This window comes from Plectropomus leopardus, chromosome 13, assembly GCF_008729295.1.
Source record: "Plectropomus leopardus isolate mb chromosome 13, YSFRI_Pleo_2.0, whole genome shotgun sequence".
NCBI lineage: Eukaryota > Metazoa > Chordata > Actinopteri > Perciformes > Serranidae > Plectropomus > Plectropomus leopardus.
The window spans coordinates 9,555,796-9,576,002 of record NC_056475.1 but is presented as its reverse complement, the minus strand read 5'-3'; the positions used below and the strand labels follow the sequence as shown (position 1 = coordinate 9,576,002).

Below are 20,207 nucleotides of genomic sequence, written 5' to 3'. Positions count from 1 at the left end.
GAAAATTATTTTATAATGATCACAATTATAATCAAATTAATTATCAAATTTATTTTATTTTCTAACATTTTTTCACGTCATTTCCTTGTTTTGTTTGGCATTTCTCAGGTAATTTTCTTCACTTCACTAATTTCTTACTCATTTCTGGGTAATTTCTTCATAATTTGCTCACTGCCCTTTTTTTACATTTTTCAAAGAAATCAAGCCAATTTGCCCAGGCTTTAAAAGGTTAATCTATAACAAAGCAAGCCTGTGATAACTATTTTTTTTAAGGAAAATACTGCATAGCATATCTTTACATCAGAATATGTTTTTGGCAATTAAGACCTCACAAATAAATACGTAAGACTATTTTAAGGCCTAATATCCATAAAATTCAATGAACTTTTTAAGGATCTGCAGAAACCCTGATAACGCATCAGTGGCCTGGTCACATGATCTAATGGAAGCAAAGTACAAGAACAGGATCATTAAGGGTTAAAATGTGTTCTTGTTGGAACATCCACGTCCAAAATTCAGTTTTATTAATTCAAAATTAACCATCAAAAAACTGCATCAGATACTTATCACTTTTCACAAGAAGATGAGTTTATGACTAAGAACAGAAATCCTTTTTGATAAAATGCCGACATCAGGTTTACCGTCATGTTTGTTTGACAAAATTCTTCAACTCCCGGTGCAAGTCATTACAGAAAACAAAAACCCTGCATCATAGTGAGAAATTTTGTAACTACCAAGCATTTGACAGATTGTACTTTTAGTGAATCGGATTTTTTGTTAATGCTGTGTTATCTATTATGACTGATATTCCAGAAGTGGGGATAACGTGTTGATGTGCGGATGTTTAAAAACTGTTTTTATTAAAGGTACGTCTGTACTGACAGTAGTTTAAGGTAAATGGATCCAGTCGATCCTGTCAGATTTATTTGTTCAGTGAAGTAACACGGATTCAGTGCCTGGAGCAAAGAGAGGTAGTCTGGCACAAACAAACACATCTCAGGATTTAAAGATAAAGATCACAGATTCTTTTCACAGGCATGAAGTTGAAGAATTGGCTTTGGTTTTGTCAGTTAGGAGTAGTCATCCTAATCATATACTGACCTGCTAATTACATCAGTGTTGGCAATCACTGTCAAACAAAAAAAAAAAAAAAAAGGCGGTCCACAGGAGGACTCTGGGAATGCTTGCAATGACAAAGAGTATGAAACAAGAACATAAGGGTCTGCACTAACTACATTAAGACATTTACTAAGTCGCCCTTTAAGTGCAGAAACACATCATTCATTTACAGGGTCAGAGAGCCAATTAAAAAAATAATTTAAAATGCAAACGTCTCATTACTTTACATTTACACTGCAGTGTTGTGTACCTTATCTGAATCAACTGTGCACGTCACCCCGTCCAGACTCGTTCAGATAATGTACTCAAATATTCTGTAACATACAAACCAGTGAACGCTTCACGTAAAAAAATAAAATGTTTGAGCCGAGGCTCCATGTCTCTGCCGGACTTTCTCCTTAAGACGAATCAATGGGAGTGTCCACATACTGAAACGGAAAAGAGAACTTTGGATATGCTTTTGTTCAGAATCAAACTATTCACTCGTCTTCTCTCGCTTCAAGTAAAGTACATTGTTATGGATTCTGTTTCCTCACTGCTACATCCCCACGCTGGGTCATGTAGACATTCAGGCAGCGTTTACTCAGCAAGCTGGTGTGCTCTTTCTAACTCCTCTGAAAACACAATGTTTCGGGCCAGCACAACCCACTGGAGGAGGGGAGGGACGCAGAGGGCATGGTGGCGGCCTGGTTTAGGGTGGTGGTATTGGGCTTAGAACAGAGCAATGTTAGCCAGATTAAACCATAGCAGCAACAGCAGCAAGAGCCAAAGTCCTCTGAAAGCGGCCACATGGAGCAGGTTACTTCTTCCTGTTGTGTTGCCTCCTCGCCTGCAGCCTCTGACGTGCTCCGGATGGCTTTGATCCGGCTCCAATAGAGAAGGAGGGAGTCGCTGGAGACCCTGATGATCAAAAATACATAAGGCGAGTCATTTTTAAACACCGATATTTCTGTCTACTTCAAACATTTTCACATAGATATGTTTTTACCTGACTACACTAAAACTTTCGAAACAATTTACCTGAAACCTATAAGAAAGTTTTGATTGTGAAAAAGTTATAGGACATGACGCATAGTGATGACTTTGTCACCAACTTTTTTAGCCAAACTTTTCTTTAATAAAAACTGGCCCACATAACCAGAGCTACTTGATAGCCTTTAAAAAAAACAGCATTTCTAATCGAAATATATTACACACAATCACAAAACTAATGTTCTCACAAAAGGATCAATCCTGTTATATATATAATTTATTTAATCATATATATTACTTATTATTTATTTTATTAAAAATACATTTTTATTTAAATTATCTCTCTTTTTTGCAAACAATGACCTACCAAAAGGAACAGCATTGAAGCCTTGGACTGGAGTTCCAGGACTTCCAAAGGGAATTGGACCTGCAGCGGCGCTTTGGCCGAAGGATGGGGTCGACGTCCCTGCGGAGAAAGCAGATCATCACTTGATTAAACAAAAAAACAAAACTCAGGCTAAATGATTGAACTTGACCAGGCAGATACCTGTGCTTTTACAGCAGTGTGAGTGAGGGTGGGTTTCCAGTCTCCCCATTCCCTTTTTTCTAATTTTGTATGGAGAGTTTTTAGTTTTGAATGAGGAAATTTTACTCAGGAATATGTTGTACATACCATTTCATTATTCACATTGAACCAAGAGTGTATAATGCTTCCAAATAATTGCTGGGTTTATTTTCAAATAAAAAAGTTCTTCATTCTCACATACCTTTATCTGATTATGTTTTGTTCCATCAGTGACTTACTTAGAGACAAATCTGCTGAACTGTCAGTTACGTTTCATAATCAAATGGACTAAAAACTGACTGCAGAATTGATTCTGAATCAAACTGTGAAACCAAGATTTGGCATTAGACCACGAGAAAGATTTCCACATGCACTTTTTAATCACATATTGTCTCTGAAAATCAGAGAGCAGTTGATCAGTAACGCAGCTGAGCAGTAAATGGGGATCACTGATGCCTCGTAGTATTTGTTCTGCAGGCAAAATCAAGTTTTAGTAATCGTGAAGCTAAAAATGTGGTTGTGACTCTAAAGAAATCTTTCTGTAGCTCTGTTTAAATTATAAACAAGCAAAACAAAGCAGTAGTCTTCACTCTTACCAAAAGCTGGTTTGTCAGTAGCAGCAGCCCCAAAGTTGAAGCTCCCCATCTGTGGTGCAGGATTATTGGCGACTGGTGTTCCAAACTGGGGGCATGGCATACTAGCTCCAAAGTTAAATCCACTGGATGCTGACTGCGCGGGGCCGGAGGGAGCCTGCTGAGGAGCAGCACTGCCAAACGTGAAGGTGGCTGTGGAGGAGCTCTGAGTCTGAGTTGCTGCACCAAAGCTTGGTGCAGCTGAAGGAGCGGTGGTGCCACCAAAAGTGAAACCAGCGGAGCTGGCTCCAAATGCTGGTTTAGCTGGGGTCCCAAAGGTGGTGGTTGTGGTGGCAGCAGCTGACCCGAAGGCGAAAGGGGTTGGGGCAGGGTTGGAGGCAGGTGCGGATGATGCTCCTCCGCTGTTTCCAAAGGTGAAGGGTTTTGGTGGGGCCGTTGAGGCGCCAAATGTTGACTGCACTGACGGTGCCGCTGTGGTGCCAAATGTTGACTGCGCTGTTGGTGCTGCTGTGGTGCCAAATGTTGACTGCGCTGTCGGTGCCGCTGTGTTACCAAATGCCGACTGCGCTGCCGGTGCCGCTGTGGTGCCAAATGTCGACTGCGCTGATGGTGCCGCTGAGGCACCAAAGGTTGACTGCGTTGCTGGTGCTGCTGAGGCACCAAAGGTTGATTGCGCTGATGGTGCCGATGAGGAGCCAAAGGTCGTCTGCGCAGCCGGTGCTTGAAATGACGACTTTCCAAAGGTGAAAGTGGACTGGGTGGTGGCAGCAGCAGTGGTGGGAGCTGTGTTGGCCATGGCAAAGCCTCCAAATGACGCAGTGGTTGTGTTCTGACTGGGTGCTGCCTGTCCAAAGGCGAATACCTTCTGGTTGGCAGCTTGAGGGTCCGGCTGTGTGGCACCAAACGCGAAGGTGCTATTGCTGGAGGTTGTGGTTGCAGCAGCAGCGGGGGCAACTGCAGTGGTGGTGGTAGCAGCTCCAAACTGAAACGTGCTCCCTGTATTAGGGGCCTGCGCTGTGTCTGCGCTGGTGCTTGTTGTGGTTGGTGTTGACCAGTTTCCAAAGAGTGATTTGACAGTTGGCTGAGCTGCAGGCTCTGTGGTGGAGGTGGTGCCAGTGGTGGTCAAGCCAGGAAAAGCAGATGGGGTAACTGTGGTGCTGCTTGTTGATCCAAACATTGAGGATGTACTACTTGAAGAAACTGTAGGAGCTGGGTCAGTGGTGGTGTAGGGTGGAGGCTGTCCAAAGCCTGCAGCTGTAGTGGCTGCTCCAAAGATGGGCTTGAAACTCTGGACAGGAGGTTTACTCTCTGGGGCTGATGTTGCAGAGGAGGTGGTGGTGGTGACAGAAAAAATGGGCTTAAACCCTGACGCCAGCAGGGGGTTGGTGGTACTGACTGAATCGGAGCTGCTGGCTGGGACAACTGCAGTAGCAGTGACTGGTTTAGAGGCTGAAGAAGCAGCGGGGGTGCTGATCTGACTCGTCAATCCAAACAGGCTTGTTCCTGCTGCAGGCAGAGGGCTGCTGGATGCCTTGGAGACCTGAGTCAGCACCTGAGTAAAGGCAGAGGGCTGCTCCACACCAGCTGAGGAGGACTGAGACTGGGAGGCAGGTGGGGGCTGTGGTGTAGGTGCTGGAGTCGAAACCTTCAGGGTTAAGCCACTGGGTTGTACTGGCGTGGTCGATTCAGACACTTCAAACACAAAACAAACAAGATGTTATTGATAATTGTTGGGAAGACAGAACCGGAAAAAATGACTTGGTTAAGGAACAATGGGACAGTTTGAGCGGATATATGTCTGGAGGACACAATGTGACTGTGAAAACATTGATGATGCAGTATAGTACACTTGTGAGTGACATGTTTCACTAATGCCTGGCACATTAGCTGCTTTTTTTGTTTCAATTGTCAATCTGTCAATACCTGTTAGTTTACCTGTCTGTTTTTTTTTTTGTCTCAATTCGTTTCTGATTTTCTCATTAAAAATCTAAATGATAAAAAAAATAAAATAAACAAATAAATATGCAACACATAAAAATAGAAATCACTTCTATCTTTTTTTTTTTTTTTTTAATTATTCTGTGTTTGGGATCCTTAAGACACCAATTTATTTAAAAACTTTGTGGTTTCAGGCTTCATCTTTAGGTTAGAAAAACAACAAACAGGAATTATATGCGTATTTTTAAATGCTAGATTAAAAATGTTAACAAAAAGTCACACCTGCAAGACAACTTTGTACCAACTTCGAGTATATATGGCAAAAATGAGTTCAGAGCTTCCCTGAGAGCATCTCACGTTCAGTGATTGTACCTGTAGTTGTGTTGGCAGCAGATGTGGAGCTAGCAGGGGAGCTGATCTTCATCTTCAGTGCCTCCAGCAGTGGGTTGGAGGCTGCAGGTGCTTTGCTAACACTGCTGCTGGGGCTGGGATCCAGATTGATGACTGGGATGGCAGGGCTGGAGGCTGTGGACAGAGGAGCTGCCAGAAGGCTGCTCAGGGTGGTGGTGGTAGAGCTGGTTGAGGAGGCAGGCTGGGTGGAGGTGGAGGCTGGGGGAGAGACAGACTTCTCTGGCTCTGGAGCTAAACAAGGACACATCAAAGGGAAAGGTCAGAGGTCAGAATGGCAGCATCAAAAGTCTGGTCAGGTCTAATGGTCCTGATGCCACAGCCAAAACAGAACGCATTTTAGCATCTCTGAATGAGCTAAGATGTAATGCCACATCAATATTTGGAAGAATAAGCCTATCACACAGCTGCAATACTCAAGAAATTCGACTTTTGATTTTTCAGTTACGGTGGGCTGCAGCAGCCTGCCACTATTCCAGTGTTTGTACAGTGCAGCACGGCCCAAACAGTGTATCAGTTAAAATAAGAAGAATTAACTGTGACTGCTTCAACTCACCAGGCGTCTCCAGGACCTTCTGGATCTTGCTGATGGCAGCCTTTTTCTCTTCGTCGAGGTCTTTCACAGTTATAGTGTAGCCTAGCTCTGGAGGCGGGGGCTGCAAATCGACAAGCACCAAGAGTTAAGCAGAGAAACCTGGGGTTCCTGTAAGACGTGACTATATCAACATGGGTTTACATCTGAAAGTTTAGCATCCATTACCAGAGAGATTTGATCATCCCGGTGGCTGGACACCAGCTGGATTTTCCGTTTTCTCTTTCCACCACTACCAGTAGAGTCTGTTGAGGTAGGGACTGGGACCTTGGGGACTGGAGTCAGTTTGGCTGCAACATCATCATATAATGGACATTAATTAAATCCATGTAAGAGATAAAAGCCACAGTCTAATTCTATTCAACCAACTCAGTTTTTGCCATGGATGCACTGAATCAGCATTAGGCTTTCTGCAGTAGTGGGTATTACTGGTGTTTCACAGTGTTGAAGCATAACACAATTACATTGCTTGTCCACTGCCCCTACCATCATTCAGTAGTAGTCCGATAAAAACTGAAAGTGCCTACTCCATGCAGCAGCAGCAGCAGCAGAATCTCAGTGCAGGGTAGCAGCAGTCAGATTTCACTAATCAAGCCATGAGAGGAAGTAGAGTTGACCGACAAAACGATGGCTTTAGTGTCAAAGCAAAAGGCAAAAGCATCTATTGGGCAGTATTTCAGATTTAAACTCAATGCTAATGGGAACCTAATAACAATAACACGTGAAAAGAAGAGGGTTACATTGCTAAAAAGCTTGACATGTGCAGCCTGTCACCTGCATCTAAAAGCTCTGAGGCTCCTGCTTCTTGTTGCAGTATTTCAAACTGATCTGCTATCAACAACTGCCCAAAATGACCACTATTTTTGATGAACGTTCGGGCTAATTTTCTCATTTTCTGCGAGTACTTCAAAATAAAAATCAACTTGTGTTTTGCTAGTTAAATGCTTCTAATGTGAAGCTTCAGCAGCAGCAAATGTTCGGTTTCTATTGGCGGTAACTTCATACAGCATTCTACTAAATATTGAACAACATCGATCTTGTCTTGTAAAATGTCTGATGTAATCTGTAACACGAGTGGTGTCAAGACCTCATTAACCTGTGGAATTTTTCCACTGTGGCTTTGTGATCAGTTTGTGCAACAATACTGACCTTAATATGGGAACTGAGTATCCCCAGGCGTGAAGTAGCTTCTTTTCTGTGTCTTCAAATTCTATTATTCTGCTGTCAACTACATTCAGTCACTGTGGACTTGCAGAGCCACGACAACCCTGTCCTCAAGTTGCCTTTTATAAAAATAATTCTAAAGGCACCCAATCGCTGAGAGATCAATGCGCTGACTGTGAACTACACTGTCCGTGGTTCAAATCTTGCCAGTAACTTTTTTTTTTAGATATTCGAATGAGTTCCAAGTTGCATTTTTTTTTTTAAAGGAGACCACCTGTGCACGCCAAGTTGATGTATCTGAATTATTATTAGTCAGACCAATGCATCACAACGTTAAACTCATAGCAGACAAAGTGAGACCAACAGCTTACACATCCAACTGTCCATTTATGTAACACACTGTTTGACGTGCATCTTATGTCAACGGCTTAACACAGAAACACTGCACTTAATCAGGTTAAGAGCAGAGGAGTCTCATACAGATTAGCTCGTGTTTGGAAAATTTGAAAAAAAGTCCTTGGTCTAGAAGGAAAGAAATCACATTTCAGTTCAACTAAAGTAATCCTCTTTTTCTTTGGGCAAAGTAGACGCACTCTTACCATTAATTAAAATGCCCTGTCAACATTATAAAGCCTTGTATAATCTGCCTCGTGTCTAAAGTCCTTTGTTTACTACATAAGACAGCCACTGGACATAAATAAGACTTACAAGTCACAGGTGCCTTGTCGGAGGCTGTCTGGTCTGACCGCACTGAGGAGGCTGAGCTGGGAGACTGTCCCTCGTCCTCTCTGGTGATGAAACCACAAGTTACAAACTGCAGTATGAGACTAAAAGTAGATGAACGGCTGTAAATCATCTGAGACATACCTGGGTCTTTTGGAGGCTCCTTCTGGAGTCTGACAGCGGGATGATCCGGGGCTGGACAGAGGGGAGCTAGGTGCTGACCGCTTTTTCCACTGTGATGGTAAACAAAGAGTTAAAGCTTAACAACTCTGCTTTATCTTTGCAGGCTCATGAGCACTGTAGTGCAGTGGGTAAGTATTACCTGGCTGAGGCCTAGTGAGGAGCTGTAGGAGCTCTGGATTGGGTTTCTCCTGGAGCCCGGGGTTCCTCTCGGGGCATGGACCCCGCTGCCAGAGCTGATGGAGGAGGTGCGAGACCGCTTCATAATAGAGTCCTCCGCCAGGGAGGCCATCCCTCTTTTCAGGCTTCCTGGCCTGGAGGAAGGAAGGAAAAGCATTTCCACTCACATTTAGACAGCCACACATCACACGGTGTTATGGGCTTCACAGCGTTAAATACAGACAGACAGACAGAATGATGTCACTTCAGAAAAGTTAAACTCACTTAGGGACCAGCTGTGATGGTGTGCCGTTGGGCAAAAGAGGCTCGAAAGCAGAGTGTGCGCTTCCACCGCTGTCGTTACGCCTGTGGAAATAAAAGAATTACAAACATGCATAACACTGGAAGTGACTAAGACCCTCTTTACACCTTGCATTATATCCAGGGTTCACACACATTTTCATGGACCAAATTTCAAAACTTTTCCAAAACTTTTCAAGGATTAATCCTAATCATTTTTTTCCTTTTCCATTTGCCCTGCATTTTCAAACATATAGGATTCAAACTATTCAAACATAATTTCAGCTAGCCGGCATTTATGACGGGAGAGCCGGAAAGCAGGGTGAAACTGAAGAAACGTACCTGATGGAAAAACAAATCGTTGTCACACATCAATGTAAATTAGGGTTATAATTTAATAACACTACAAAATTCTTTTCCAATCAATGATTTAAATGAATTCCATGAAACTTCCTGGTTTTCCATGACTGTGGGAAACCTGAATAATGAGTCTCTTATCAAGATCTAGTTATTATTTTACTTCATTTTATTAGTTATTAGTTTTTATTACATTTACACCTGGAATTATAACGGGCCCGCACTGAGATCTGATTGAGATCCGAACGCTCTGTCCAGCTCAAACAACTGGACGCCAGTCTTTTCATATGACCGGAGTTCATTAATGGCTCAGTTTTCATTTGTATACTTTCATCTGCCCAAACTAAAAGCTTGAATCCATCCACAAGTTTCTTTAATATCCACAGACGTTCTTGCTGCTTTCTTAGCTCTCTAACCGTTCCAAACCAGTCTTGCCGGGTTTTTTTCTGCCGTCGTAGTTCTTGAATATGGTCACAATGCTTCCCTGCACAATTTAACCCAATGTATAAAAAAAGGTCTGAATCTTGATTTAAGTTACAATAGGAAAGATGAAAAAAATCTAAAACCATTTCCAGAGACATAATCTCTAACATGCCTGGTTTCATCTACATGTTAAATTAATGGTCATTGAGACATATGTGCTGTAACGATAATGTTGCCTGAGGCTTCGTTCCAACATGACGGCAACATTACATTAAGAGCCAGCACGCTGTGTGTGAAGCACTCTGCTTGATATTCAGCTTTGTACCTTCTTTTGCTTTTCTGCTCAGTTGTGAAGCTCCTGTCCTCATCCTCCACTTCTCTCTTGCGGCTTTCTTTCAACACCTTGAGGACACTCTCTCTGGAGCAGGGGTCCACAGGGGCCCTGGGGAGCCCTGCACAGCTCAGATGGTCGAAACTAAAAACAAAAACAGTTAACAATGAAGCTCTGGCAGATGTTAACATTCAAATAGCAGAGCTCAACCCACAAATCGGGTGTCAACACATATTTAACATTTTTAATAGTAGCTTAAAGACAATATGTGGAATATGTGTTTAAATAGAGACCTGGGGGAGCTGTGGTGGTCCGGCCTAGCGATCTTCACAGTGACGGGGCTGAGGACAGCCGGTGAGTTACGAGGGCTGAGGATATTTTTCTTCCTGAAGCCATCCCACTTGACAGGAGGTAATACTCCCACTGATGAGACACCCGGCTGCTGCAGGGGGTAGTGACGCTGGGGAGTGATGGTGAACCTGCCCACTGTGCCCAGCGGCTCCCTGGGTGGTAGAAAAACAATATGATGCTAGAGTTGACACATCTTACCTGCATCAAATAACAAACATACAGCAAAGATGTATTCACTTTTTTATATAACACATCATACAGAGTCTCGTTTGTGACTTCAGCTGTCCGTTTATTACTCCGTCATTTAGTCACAGTCTTCCCTATGAGGCCCTTTGGGGAAAAGTCCAAACTTATTTTTGTGATCACAAAGATGTCTACTGTATGCCAGGAATGATAAAAATGTTTGGCTTGGCTGAAAACATCATTCAAACTCAATATTTATTTTCCACACATTGCACTGTCCACTATACTCCTCTCCACTACACTCTCCGTGTCAGGCCAGCGTGGAAATATCAGATTTAAATGCTGGCTTTGCCCTCGGTAAACATTTCATCACTTTGGGCAGACAGGGGACATCTTTGAGATCACAGAAAATTCCTTTGAAACTACAATCTGCAGCTAGAAAACAAATTTAAAAAACATTTAGATTTTCCCCTGAAGCGTTGAGTAGAGGTTAAAAGACCAAATCATACAATAACTTGTAGAGGGCATTTGTACAATATGTTGAAACTGCTGTGCATGTTTGTATAAATCCATGGCATTTTTCTCCACCAACAGTAGCCTCAGAGGACCATTATACCATTAAGCCACGAGCTGACTTCAGGAGAAATCCAACACTTATTGCCTTTACATGATGACAGAAAAAGTAAAATTATTGTGTTAGTGTGATTAAATCTGTACTTTTAAAACACATGTAAACATGTTAATCCATATGTAACATGCGCTGACTTGTTGGCAGGCCAGGCACACTTATATTGGAAAATTATGGGATCTTTAGATCCAGGAAAACAAGTTCATGTACTTTTTCTGTAGGTGTTGCTGGCAGTCTGGGAAATAAAAAGTACAGATCACTCACTAATGTTGATATAATAGGGAACGATTTAATACAGCACAGCTTTGTATGGCAACATTGTACGGATATATTACCACATTCTGTTTTTTTATTATGTATATTTTTATTTTTGATATATATTTTAAACTTTTAGTAGCCTACAAGAATAATAAAATCAAGAGCTTCTTAAATCTACTAGATACATTTTGCTGCCGTAAAAGTGACTGAACTGAGATGAACAGAGTGAAAATTTTAGATGAAACAAATTTTGGCAGAGTTTTGCTTTGGGGACAAAATTTTGCAGTTGGAAAATGTAATTAACCCCTTAACACCTGAATTAAAATCTTTTTTTTTTGCCTGCTGCATTCAGACACCTTTCACAATAATTTAACCTCTAAGAAAATTGGTTTGATTTCTTTCAAAAACGGAAAAAACATTATGAGCAACTTATGTACCGCAAAAGGTGGTAGGTTCACAATAGGTGACAAGGAAATTATGTGAAAATTATCTGGGATGAATTATTGATTATTACTATTTTTAAAAATGTCCATAAAACTATATTTATACTTCTCTGAATTATATTTTTAAAATTATTATTATTATTAATTATTTATTTTTTAGGCACTTTCTTGAGGTCATTTCCTTATTCTGAATTTTTTGACCATTTCCTTTTAAATTGCTTGTGCCAATTCAAAGAGTCAAATTGCAATCTATGTTATCGCCATGCACAATATATCACAAAACATTTCTTTCCCACTCATTTTCTTATTTTTTTCCAAGTAACTTTATCGCACTTTTTGCGAATTTGTTGCTAAATGTTGTGTCCTTTCTATTTGATTGCTCATTGTGTATTCTCATGTTTTAGAGATAATTTTTTGCTCAGATTTCAAAGGGGTAAGCCATTTTTCCACTCATTTTAGTAGTTCACAACTTCACAATATCGCCTTTTTTTTTTTTTTTTTTTTTTTTTTTTCCATCGCTATTCATAAAGATGTAGGACTAAATACAGTTTTTCTGATTTGAGTGTTGCCGTTAATAACGCAGCCAACGGTTTCGGCGTCAATAATTAACGTTAAAAACCCGCCAAGAAATTGAACTTTATCTTCTCCGCCTCCTAACAGACCGGAGCTTATGCTGAAGTAGCGTGTTTGGTTTTGAACGCACCCGGTGAATGACAGCCTCCTGTTGGGGGTGTAGACAGCATGGTTGGGTCTGGACAGTTTCTCCCGCAGTTGTTCTCGGGGGTTTCTCCCCGCTCTCGGCCTCCCGAGGTCGGCGGTCGGACTTTCGGGTTTCCCGATGTAACTCCCCATGAGGAAATCCCGGGGGCTGAAAAGAAATGAGTCACTTGACAATGTTTCCCTCCGATAAATCCCAGTTTCAGCGTGTCTGTCTCTGAAGTGTCCCTCTGCCTCCCGGAGCTCGGTTTTGTTTCTGCCGCTCTTGGTTCTCCCCCGTGCGGCTGCCGACACGCCGGTCACCCCCCAACCCCACAACCAGCGCCGAAGAACGGCTGGGACCGTCAGCCCAGCCCGAGGATTCAGGCCTAACCTGGCGGGAAGCGGTTCTCCGCTGTGATAGTAGCACACAATACAACACACTGCAAGAATTAAAGTCGCGTAAAGAAAAGTAGGAATATAATAAAGAGCAAGACTAACTAGGCCTAAAGCAGAGAGAATCGCTAAATGTTTCTCTCTCGGTGACATGGCGGCAGCGCGCCGCCGGAGGACTCTCATATCCCATCATGCTGCACTTCTCACGCTACTTCTTCTTCTCTGGATTTTAGTGCTTTCCACTGTTTGGTGCATCAGCGCCACCTAAAGGGCCGGAGTTCACACTGAGGCGCTGCATTAAAACAGTTTTATATTTTAGCATTTTGAAGATCAGTATGGTATTTGTGAGGTGCATTTTTATCCATTAATGTAAACTACAATTACCACAACGCACCGTAGACCTTATTGTACCTGAGGGAAATGTGCCTTGGGCTTCAGTGTCTGAAGTATAAATCAATACAAACAACAACAACAATACATACACAGTAGAATACAGCAATAAAAACATCAACAAATACATTCATCCATCAGTCGCACATCCCCATCATGAAAATGCACACGTTACAATTCTTTGCTGAACAGCAAAAAAGAAATGATACATATTCAGCTTAGGTGTTGAGAGATTTAAGGAACAGTAGATCAGCAAACACCTCAAATAGAACAGTAGCTGAGTAAATGTACCAAGTCACTTTCCACTCTATGACATTTACGATTGATTTGTGATGCTTTAGCTAATTATTTTATAAAATGTGATAAATAAGCAAAAAACACTACAACCAGCTACAACAATACAAATCTGCTTACGTGTATTTTCATTCAAATGAAAATACACTGACATGGACCAGTCTACTTCATAAGGAGTATATAATTTGTTGATTGTATCATAACTGCAGTTTTATCCTTAGGTTTAATGATGTCAAATGAGTCCATTCACTGAATAAAGACTGCAGAGTTGAACATGTCGTGTTGAAAGTTCAAGAAAATTCAGTGAGTAAGTGGATCTTTGAGTGGAGCTTATTTTGGAGCACTACTTTTTCAAATGCATAGAAATGACCGCAGACTGCTGGGTTCAGCAGGGTGTTTATTTTTAAAATATTGTTTAAACACAACATAAAACATTCCAAATTGTAATACTACACAAGACAGAACAACAGAAACGATGGTTGCCCTGAGATAAATATTCATGACATATGATAATTTATCTTACTGATTAAAGTCACTCATTATATGCAGACAAAAACTGCTTATTCAGCCAACATTTGTGTAAAACAAATCTTCTTCTTCTCTTGCTGTGCTCCTGTCTTTTGCACTGAGTAGAGACATTTGGACTTCAAAGATTTTGTCAAATGCACTGTAGTCCACACGAAACGCCCCTTTCTCCAGGGAAATGCACGACTCAAATCGGTGGCCCCAGAGGACCTCGTCCTGTGTGTAGGAGGTCCTCGCCTGGCATGTCATACCTGCAACACAACAAAGGATGAGAGGATCAGGTAATGTCATTTTATTGGGAGGAGTGATAACATTTGAAATTGCCTATGTCCACGATTATGCATATAAGTTTCAAACACATTGTTTAATTTTCATTGCTAGCCGTTAACATCAGGTCAGGCAGAAACAAAGATATTTGAAGCACATCAGCTGTGTTGTGTATTTGGTGATGAATCATATAATAAACGATCAGAGAGAGTCAGTGAAGATACGACATCCTGAAGATTAAGTTGCAGGCCGTGGTCTTTCCATCCAACTAAACCTCCCACTTTGTACCATTTAAAGGTCCAGTGTGTAGAATTTAGGAGAATATATTGACAGAAGTTAAATAATATAATAAGTATGTTTTCTTTAGTGTATATTCACTTGAATATAAGAATTATTTTGTTTTTGTAACCTTTGAAGGATGTGTTTATATCTGCACAGGAAGAGGATCCTTGTCCAAAGAAATCATCTGGTTCATATAATTTGTATGACATACTTGGGCCATGTTAAAGCAAAAAAACAAATCCTTAGATTTTGAGAATAAAGTCATAATTTTACGAGAATAAAGATGCAATTTCAAGAAAAAAAAGTCGATATTACAAGAAAAAATGTGTAAATTTAGTTGTAATACTACAACATTCAACTCGTAAATTTTTTAACAAAAAGTTGCAATATTATGAGATTAAACTTGTAATTTTATGACAAATAACACCACAGATTGAGACGGGTCACTTCTGATCATTTATTCATACTTGTTATACCATATTACCCAATTTTCCGATCTTACTCTGTGACTTAATTAGTAACTATGACTTTATTCAAGTAATAATATGACCTTTTTCTAAAAATCGAAGATTTTTTATTTCTTTAACATAGCCCTAATCCTCCAGCATAGTTTTGGAAAGGAAGAGACCTTTGTGTATAATTCAGCTCCCAGTAAAAACCTCCTTAACATCTGAATCATAATATATCAGAGAAAAATGGTGAGCACACATTAGCAGTTCCTGAGCTAGCGAAAACTGATTTGTAACGTGAAACGGCTTTTTTCGGTGTTTATACCAGTTTAAATCAAAATATCCATTTGTTTTGGAGGGGAAGAGACTGCCACGGAGAACTTTGCTCCCAGTATAAAGCTCCGGTATCACGAACAGTCGAACACAGAAGGAATTCTAACCGGGAGAAGTTTCAGCTGCTTGCAATCTGCAATCCTCACTTCTACAAGCCACTAAATCCCTCTAAATCTTACACACTGTTCCTTTAACTGTTTGACAACTCTTCTTTAATTTTTACAAACCTGATGCTTCCACGATGCCCTCCAGGATGACAATGATCTCGAAGGTCTCCCTCTTCAACCGCTCTGACCCCACCTCCCAGAAAGGGCTGCTTTCATTGATGATGTGGGTGATGGTCTGTGGTTCCACCAGGAGCAGCCTGTCTCCACCGGTGTCGTAGCCCAGATTGATCTCCGACTGCTCCAGGGGAATGAACTCGCCCTCCTTGGTCTGCCTGGACTTGATCAGCTTGGCCCGGATCTTGGCGTCCACCATGTGGCTCGCTCTCAGGTCACCAATGCGGAAGAGCATGCACAGCTTCTCGTCACGCTCACATATGACACAGTGCTTGCTAAAGATCAGCGTCTGGGCTCTCTGCTGTGGCCGGGAGATTTTCACAAACATGCAGCCCACCATGAGAGCATCGATAATGGAGCCAAGGATGGACTGGACCATGAGGAGAACCGTACCCTCGGGGCAGTTGGCCGTCACCATCCTGGAGCCGTACCCAATTGTCCTCTGGCTTTCTAATGACAGCAGCAGGGCTGAAAGGAAACTGTCTACATTTTGGAAACATGCCTTCCACTGTGGGTCATGAACATGTGCAATGTCGTCACGCAACCAGGCACCGAAGAGGTAGATTCCACCAAAGGCCACCCATGTGAGAATGTAGCACATAGTGAAGACGAGAAGGAACCAGCGATACTTGAGGTCCACTAGCGTGGTGAAAATATCTGAGATAAAGCGACTCTTGTCTGCAATAGGACCCAGATTGACCCTGCACTTGCCATCCTTGGTGACGTAACGCTGCCGCTGATTGCTGGCAGAAACATGCAACGAGTGGTCGTCCCCGAGCAGCTTACAGCGCTTCCTGTGACTCTTTGCACCATTCAGCTTCTCTATTGCAGACATGGGAACGTTGCTGCTGCTGGTGGAGCCTCTAGATTGCCACCTGGAGCTGAAACGCTTCAGGCCTCTGTTGCGATGCGAACGCTGAGGCTTCGAGGTCACTTCTGCTGGTTCCAGAGGAGCGGCTTGGTTAGCGTGCTGTTGGTGCAGTTGCTCCTGCTCAGCCAAAGTCAGAGCGTGAGAGGACTGGCTGAAGGGACTCTGGGAGGGAGAACCCTCCTGAGATGGTGGAAGTGACGAGCACTTAGCATAGTTCAAGTTGTGGATAAGAGAGCCTCTTTTTGTGGTCATCATGGCACCAACACTGGATTTAGTTATAACCTTACAGGAAGGAGAACAATGCATTAAATAAATTCATGTGGGGGCGACCACTAGCAAACTAGCTCACCCGGTAGAGTGTGTGCCCCATATGTTGAGGCCTGTGGCCCTTTGCTGCATGTCATTTCCCCTTTGTCTTCCCCCATTTCCTGTCAATCCATAGCTGTCCTGTCAATAATATACATAATCTTAATAAACAGAAGTCGGTACACAGTCTGTCCCAAAGGCAGGGACTGATGACGACCATTGTGTCAATGATGTTCCAAAAAGGTTTGAATTCACCAATTAGTTACTCTTTTACCCTGCTTGTTTTTGCCACAGCCAGGCTTTGATTGTTATTATTTATGTATAAAGTTTCATGTTACCTGTTTATGATTATGTTTAAGTGTTTCTCAAGGAGAAGTCTCAATTTGAAATCTCTGAAGATATGAAATGTTGCAGGAGGACAATGGTGGTAACACAAGTGAGAGGGCAGTGTGTTGTCAGAGTACAGACAGTGTAGCTTTGTTTGATCTTAAACGCTCTCTCCTAGTACTGGACCAATTACAGAAAATTATTGTTCACATCAGTCACTTGGACACAAAGAAAACACGGTCCAGGCTGAAAAATGCAAACAAAGAAACATTTCCTCTTCAGCAGATCGCTGTCAAATCAGTCTTCTCAAACTCTGCACACATCTGTCTGCAGAGTGATGCCCAAACATGCAGGTAAAATAAGAAAAAGGAAAACACATTTCTGTGCACATCATATCATATAATATAGGAAACTGTACCTTATAAGTGTAAGGAGTGTATCGGATTGATTCAGACTGTGGTCGAGGCAGGTACGCCAGCAGATATTTAGCAGGTCGATTCTGCGTTGGGGGAATGGAGTTCCTGCGAGGCTCGATCCTGACGGGGCCCCTGATCTGACTGTTGCACTGAACGTTTTGTAACGTAACAGTGGAGATCATTGCTGAGGTCCTTGCAATGTTGATTTCTTTTTAGGTTCTGCTTCTGTTTGGGTCACAAAATTACATCCAATTACGTTATATATGTCAGTTTTCAACAGAGTTTACGAGGCAACAAAAACTCATGTTAATGCAGAAATATGTTCGAATATCTGGTGACAGAACTTAAGAGGTTTTGAGACAGTTATTCAATGCAACATGACTTAGGGCTATATTACATTTTCTCAACGTTTTATATAAATGCTGCTTCTCTTTCAAGAAAAAAAAAATCCTGCGAGCCCTCTAGATGCGTCTGCTGATCAGCCCGAGCTGTGATGGTGTATGATGACGTGCCAAAAGCAAATGTTTCACTACTTCCTTATCAGCACAACATGAGGTTTCATCAGCCTGAAGTGGGCTGATCGGTGTCTCTATCCCCTCTCCGATTTATTACACATGTAGGGATTATCACTAATCCTCAAAATTAATCGGAGAAACACCAAAGAACATGATGGATTTGAAAAGATTACCAACTGTATTTGCCCGAAGGCTTAGAGAAAAGTATTGTCCAGATGTGTCCAAGTGAACTGTGGTAAATTCACTCGTCTCTTCAGCAGAACTCTGATTATTGTGTCACAACACTGACACACAACATTTGAACAAGTTTCTTAATCCACAATGCACATGTGATCCAGCTGTGTGATGCAGCTGTTTACAGGAGCCAATCAGATGGACAGGATTTTACTGCGGGAATCTATCTTATTAAACAGGCACGGAAACTAAAAGGTCTGATCTGAATCTGAGTGTTAGACTAGTTTTAGCGAGGGTGCAGGTATCTTGAGGCAGTCATTTAATTTCTTGCATTTTAGTTAATTTTTCTGCACCATTGTCTGCATTTTCTGCATCAATGTATGCTGCAAATGTCTTTAACTTTGTCAAAGTAAAAGTCTTATGCTACGTTCATACTTTTATTTGGAGGGCAAATGCATATGTCTAAACACTGAGGAAGACCTGTCCTTGTAAACTATCATAAATATAACTGGTAAATAGACAGAAAACAGTAAACACACCTTTGTTACACTCATAACTGTCCCTTGTGCAACAATAGCAGCTAGGATCTAAAATTTACCTTCAGGCAAGGCGGCATGACTGGGAAAGTTAAAGGTTACATATCTAATAAAATAAATAGAAATAGAATAAAAACAAAAGGAATAACTACTGTGGATATAATGATCAAACTTAAATGTGCAACACTTTAAAATAATGATGTGGAATTATTAAAAAGTTGAGAATTATTTTTTCGTACATAATTTCTTATCTTTTTTCCTAACTTAAGTTCCATGGAAAGAAATAATAATTATTGCTAATCTGGTTCTAACTACAGGGCAAACATGAATTCCCTTGAATAAAAAGCCAAATGCGTAATTTATCACTGAGAACTATTGGAAATGTTCGACTGACCTAAAAGTGCACACTGACTGACAGTCTCAGGTTGTTAATAAAGCAAATATTTAAAGTTACGAGTAAAGAGAAACAACTTTGCACCGTCTGTATTCTCCCTATATTTTCTAATGTTATGCACAAAATGAATAATAAATTATAGAGAATCAACAATTAATATAATAATCAAGTAAACTTAAGTAACTGAGGTCTTTAAGGGGTGCAGTAGCTTCCACTGATTCATATGTCAAAAGATCAGAAAGCTTAACTCCTAAACAACAGAATTCAAACAAAAAAGTTTTAATAATACATTAGAACAACACATTAGAAATAAAAAGCATACCTGTGTAAAACATACCTCAAGATGAACACAGCTGCTGCCAGAACTTGATTTCCATCTTTGAATCATCAGGTTTGATCTGATGAAGGAGGAGACGAGGAGCAAGTGAGGAGGTGCTGCTGCTGCTGCTGCTGTGTGACTGTCCAGCTGTTTGTCTCCTCCCCCTGCATCACTCATGGAGAAAATACTGATGAAACTCTAAAACACTGCAGCTCCAAAGACAATCTGACAATTAAATTAATATTATAATGTGTAATAATGCATTTGTTACATACCGGTAGCACTTTCCCCAAAGAGGCAGCAGTCTGTAGCTCCTCAAATCCTTGCTACTTTTTTTCCCTATATTTTGCTTTTTTTTCAACTCCGTGGATCCTCCTGCTGAAGCCCAACTTTTCTACGATAGAGAAGCCCCTATCAACATCAGGAAAAGTTGTGTGGAGTTTGGACTGAATGCAGCAGACAGCGAGAGGATCCCCACCAACGGCATACGCCGAGCGGCCAGTCAGACCAGAGGGGAGAAACGGAACCAAGAGCGCCGGACAACAAGAGAGAGGAGAGCTGGCATCAGGGCGAGGTTGACCCGACTTGGACTGAGAGCTGTTCCTCTATCTCTAACCATCTTCACAGAGACATGGTTAACCCCTAAAATTCTGGATCAAGCTATTGCACTGGATAGACAGACCTTGTAAGGAGCCATAAGGACACAAGACTGATGCAAATACAAAAAAATGCACTGCAGGAAATGAATG

The 20,207-nt window shown here is 41.6% G+C and overlaps 2 protein-coding genes across 3 annotated transcripts; both read right to left on the bottom strand.

Moving 5' to 3' along the window:
- Positions 1-1,864: 1,864 nt before the first annotated feature.
- On the bottom strand, positions 1,865-12,966 carry pom121 (POM121 transmembrane nucleoporin). The gene is made up of 13 exons (XM_042499597.1): positions 12,391-12,966; positions 10,118-10,327; positions 9,819-9,968; positions 8,699-8,779; positions 8,397-8,568; positions 8,219-8,307; positions 8,060-8,139; positions 6,356-6,477; positions 6,152-6,251; positions 5,560-5,829; positions 3,253-4,941; positions 2,459-2,557; positions 1,865-2,019 (listed from the first exon to the last, which is right to left on the bottom strand). The coding sequence occupies exons 1-13, from the start codon at positions 12,960-12,962 to the stop codon at positions 1,919-1,921; spliced, it is 3,735 nt and encodes a 1,244-aa protein (XP_042355531.1). The 5' UTR covers positions 12,963-12,966; the 3' UTR covers positions 1,865-1,918.
- Positions 12,967-13,856: 890 nt separating this feature from the next.
- Positions 13,857-19,826, bottom strand: LOC121952490 (G protein-activated inward rectifier potassium channel 3-like). Of its 2 annotated transcripts, XM_042499210.1 has the most exons (4): positions 19,477-19,826; positions 17,523-17,745; positions 15,547-16,753; positions 13,857-14,239 (listed from the first exon to the last, which is right to left on the bottom strand). In XM_042499210.1, the coding sequence occupies exons 2-4, from the start codon at positions 17,700-17,702 to the stop codon at positions 14,028-14,030; spliced, it is 1,599 nt and encodes a 532-aa protein (XP_042355144.1). In that variant the 5' UTR covers positions 17,703-17,745; positions 19,477-19,826; the 3' UTR covers positions 13,857-14,027. The 2 variants fall into 2 exon arrangements, with proteins under 2 accessions (XP_042355144.1, XP_042355146.1); XM_042499212.1 differs by lacking the exon at positions 19,477-19,826 and having other exon boundaries at positions 17,523-17,799.
- Positions 19,827-20,207: the final 381 nt, after the last annotated feature.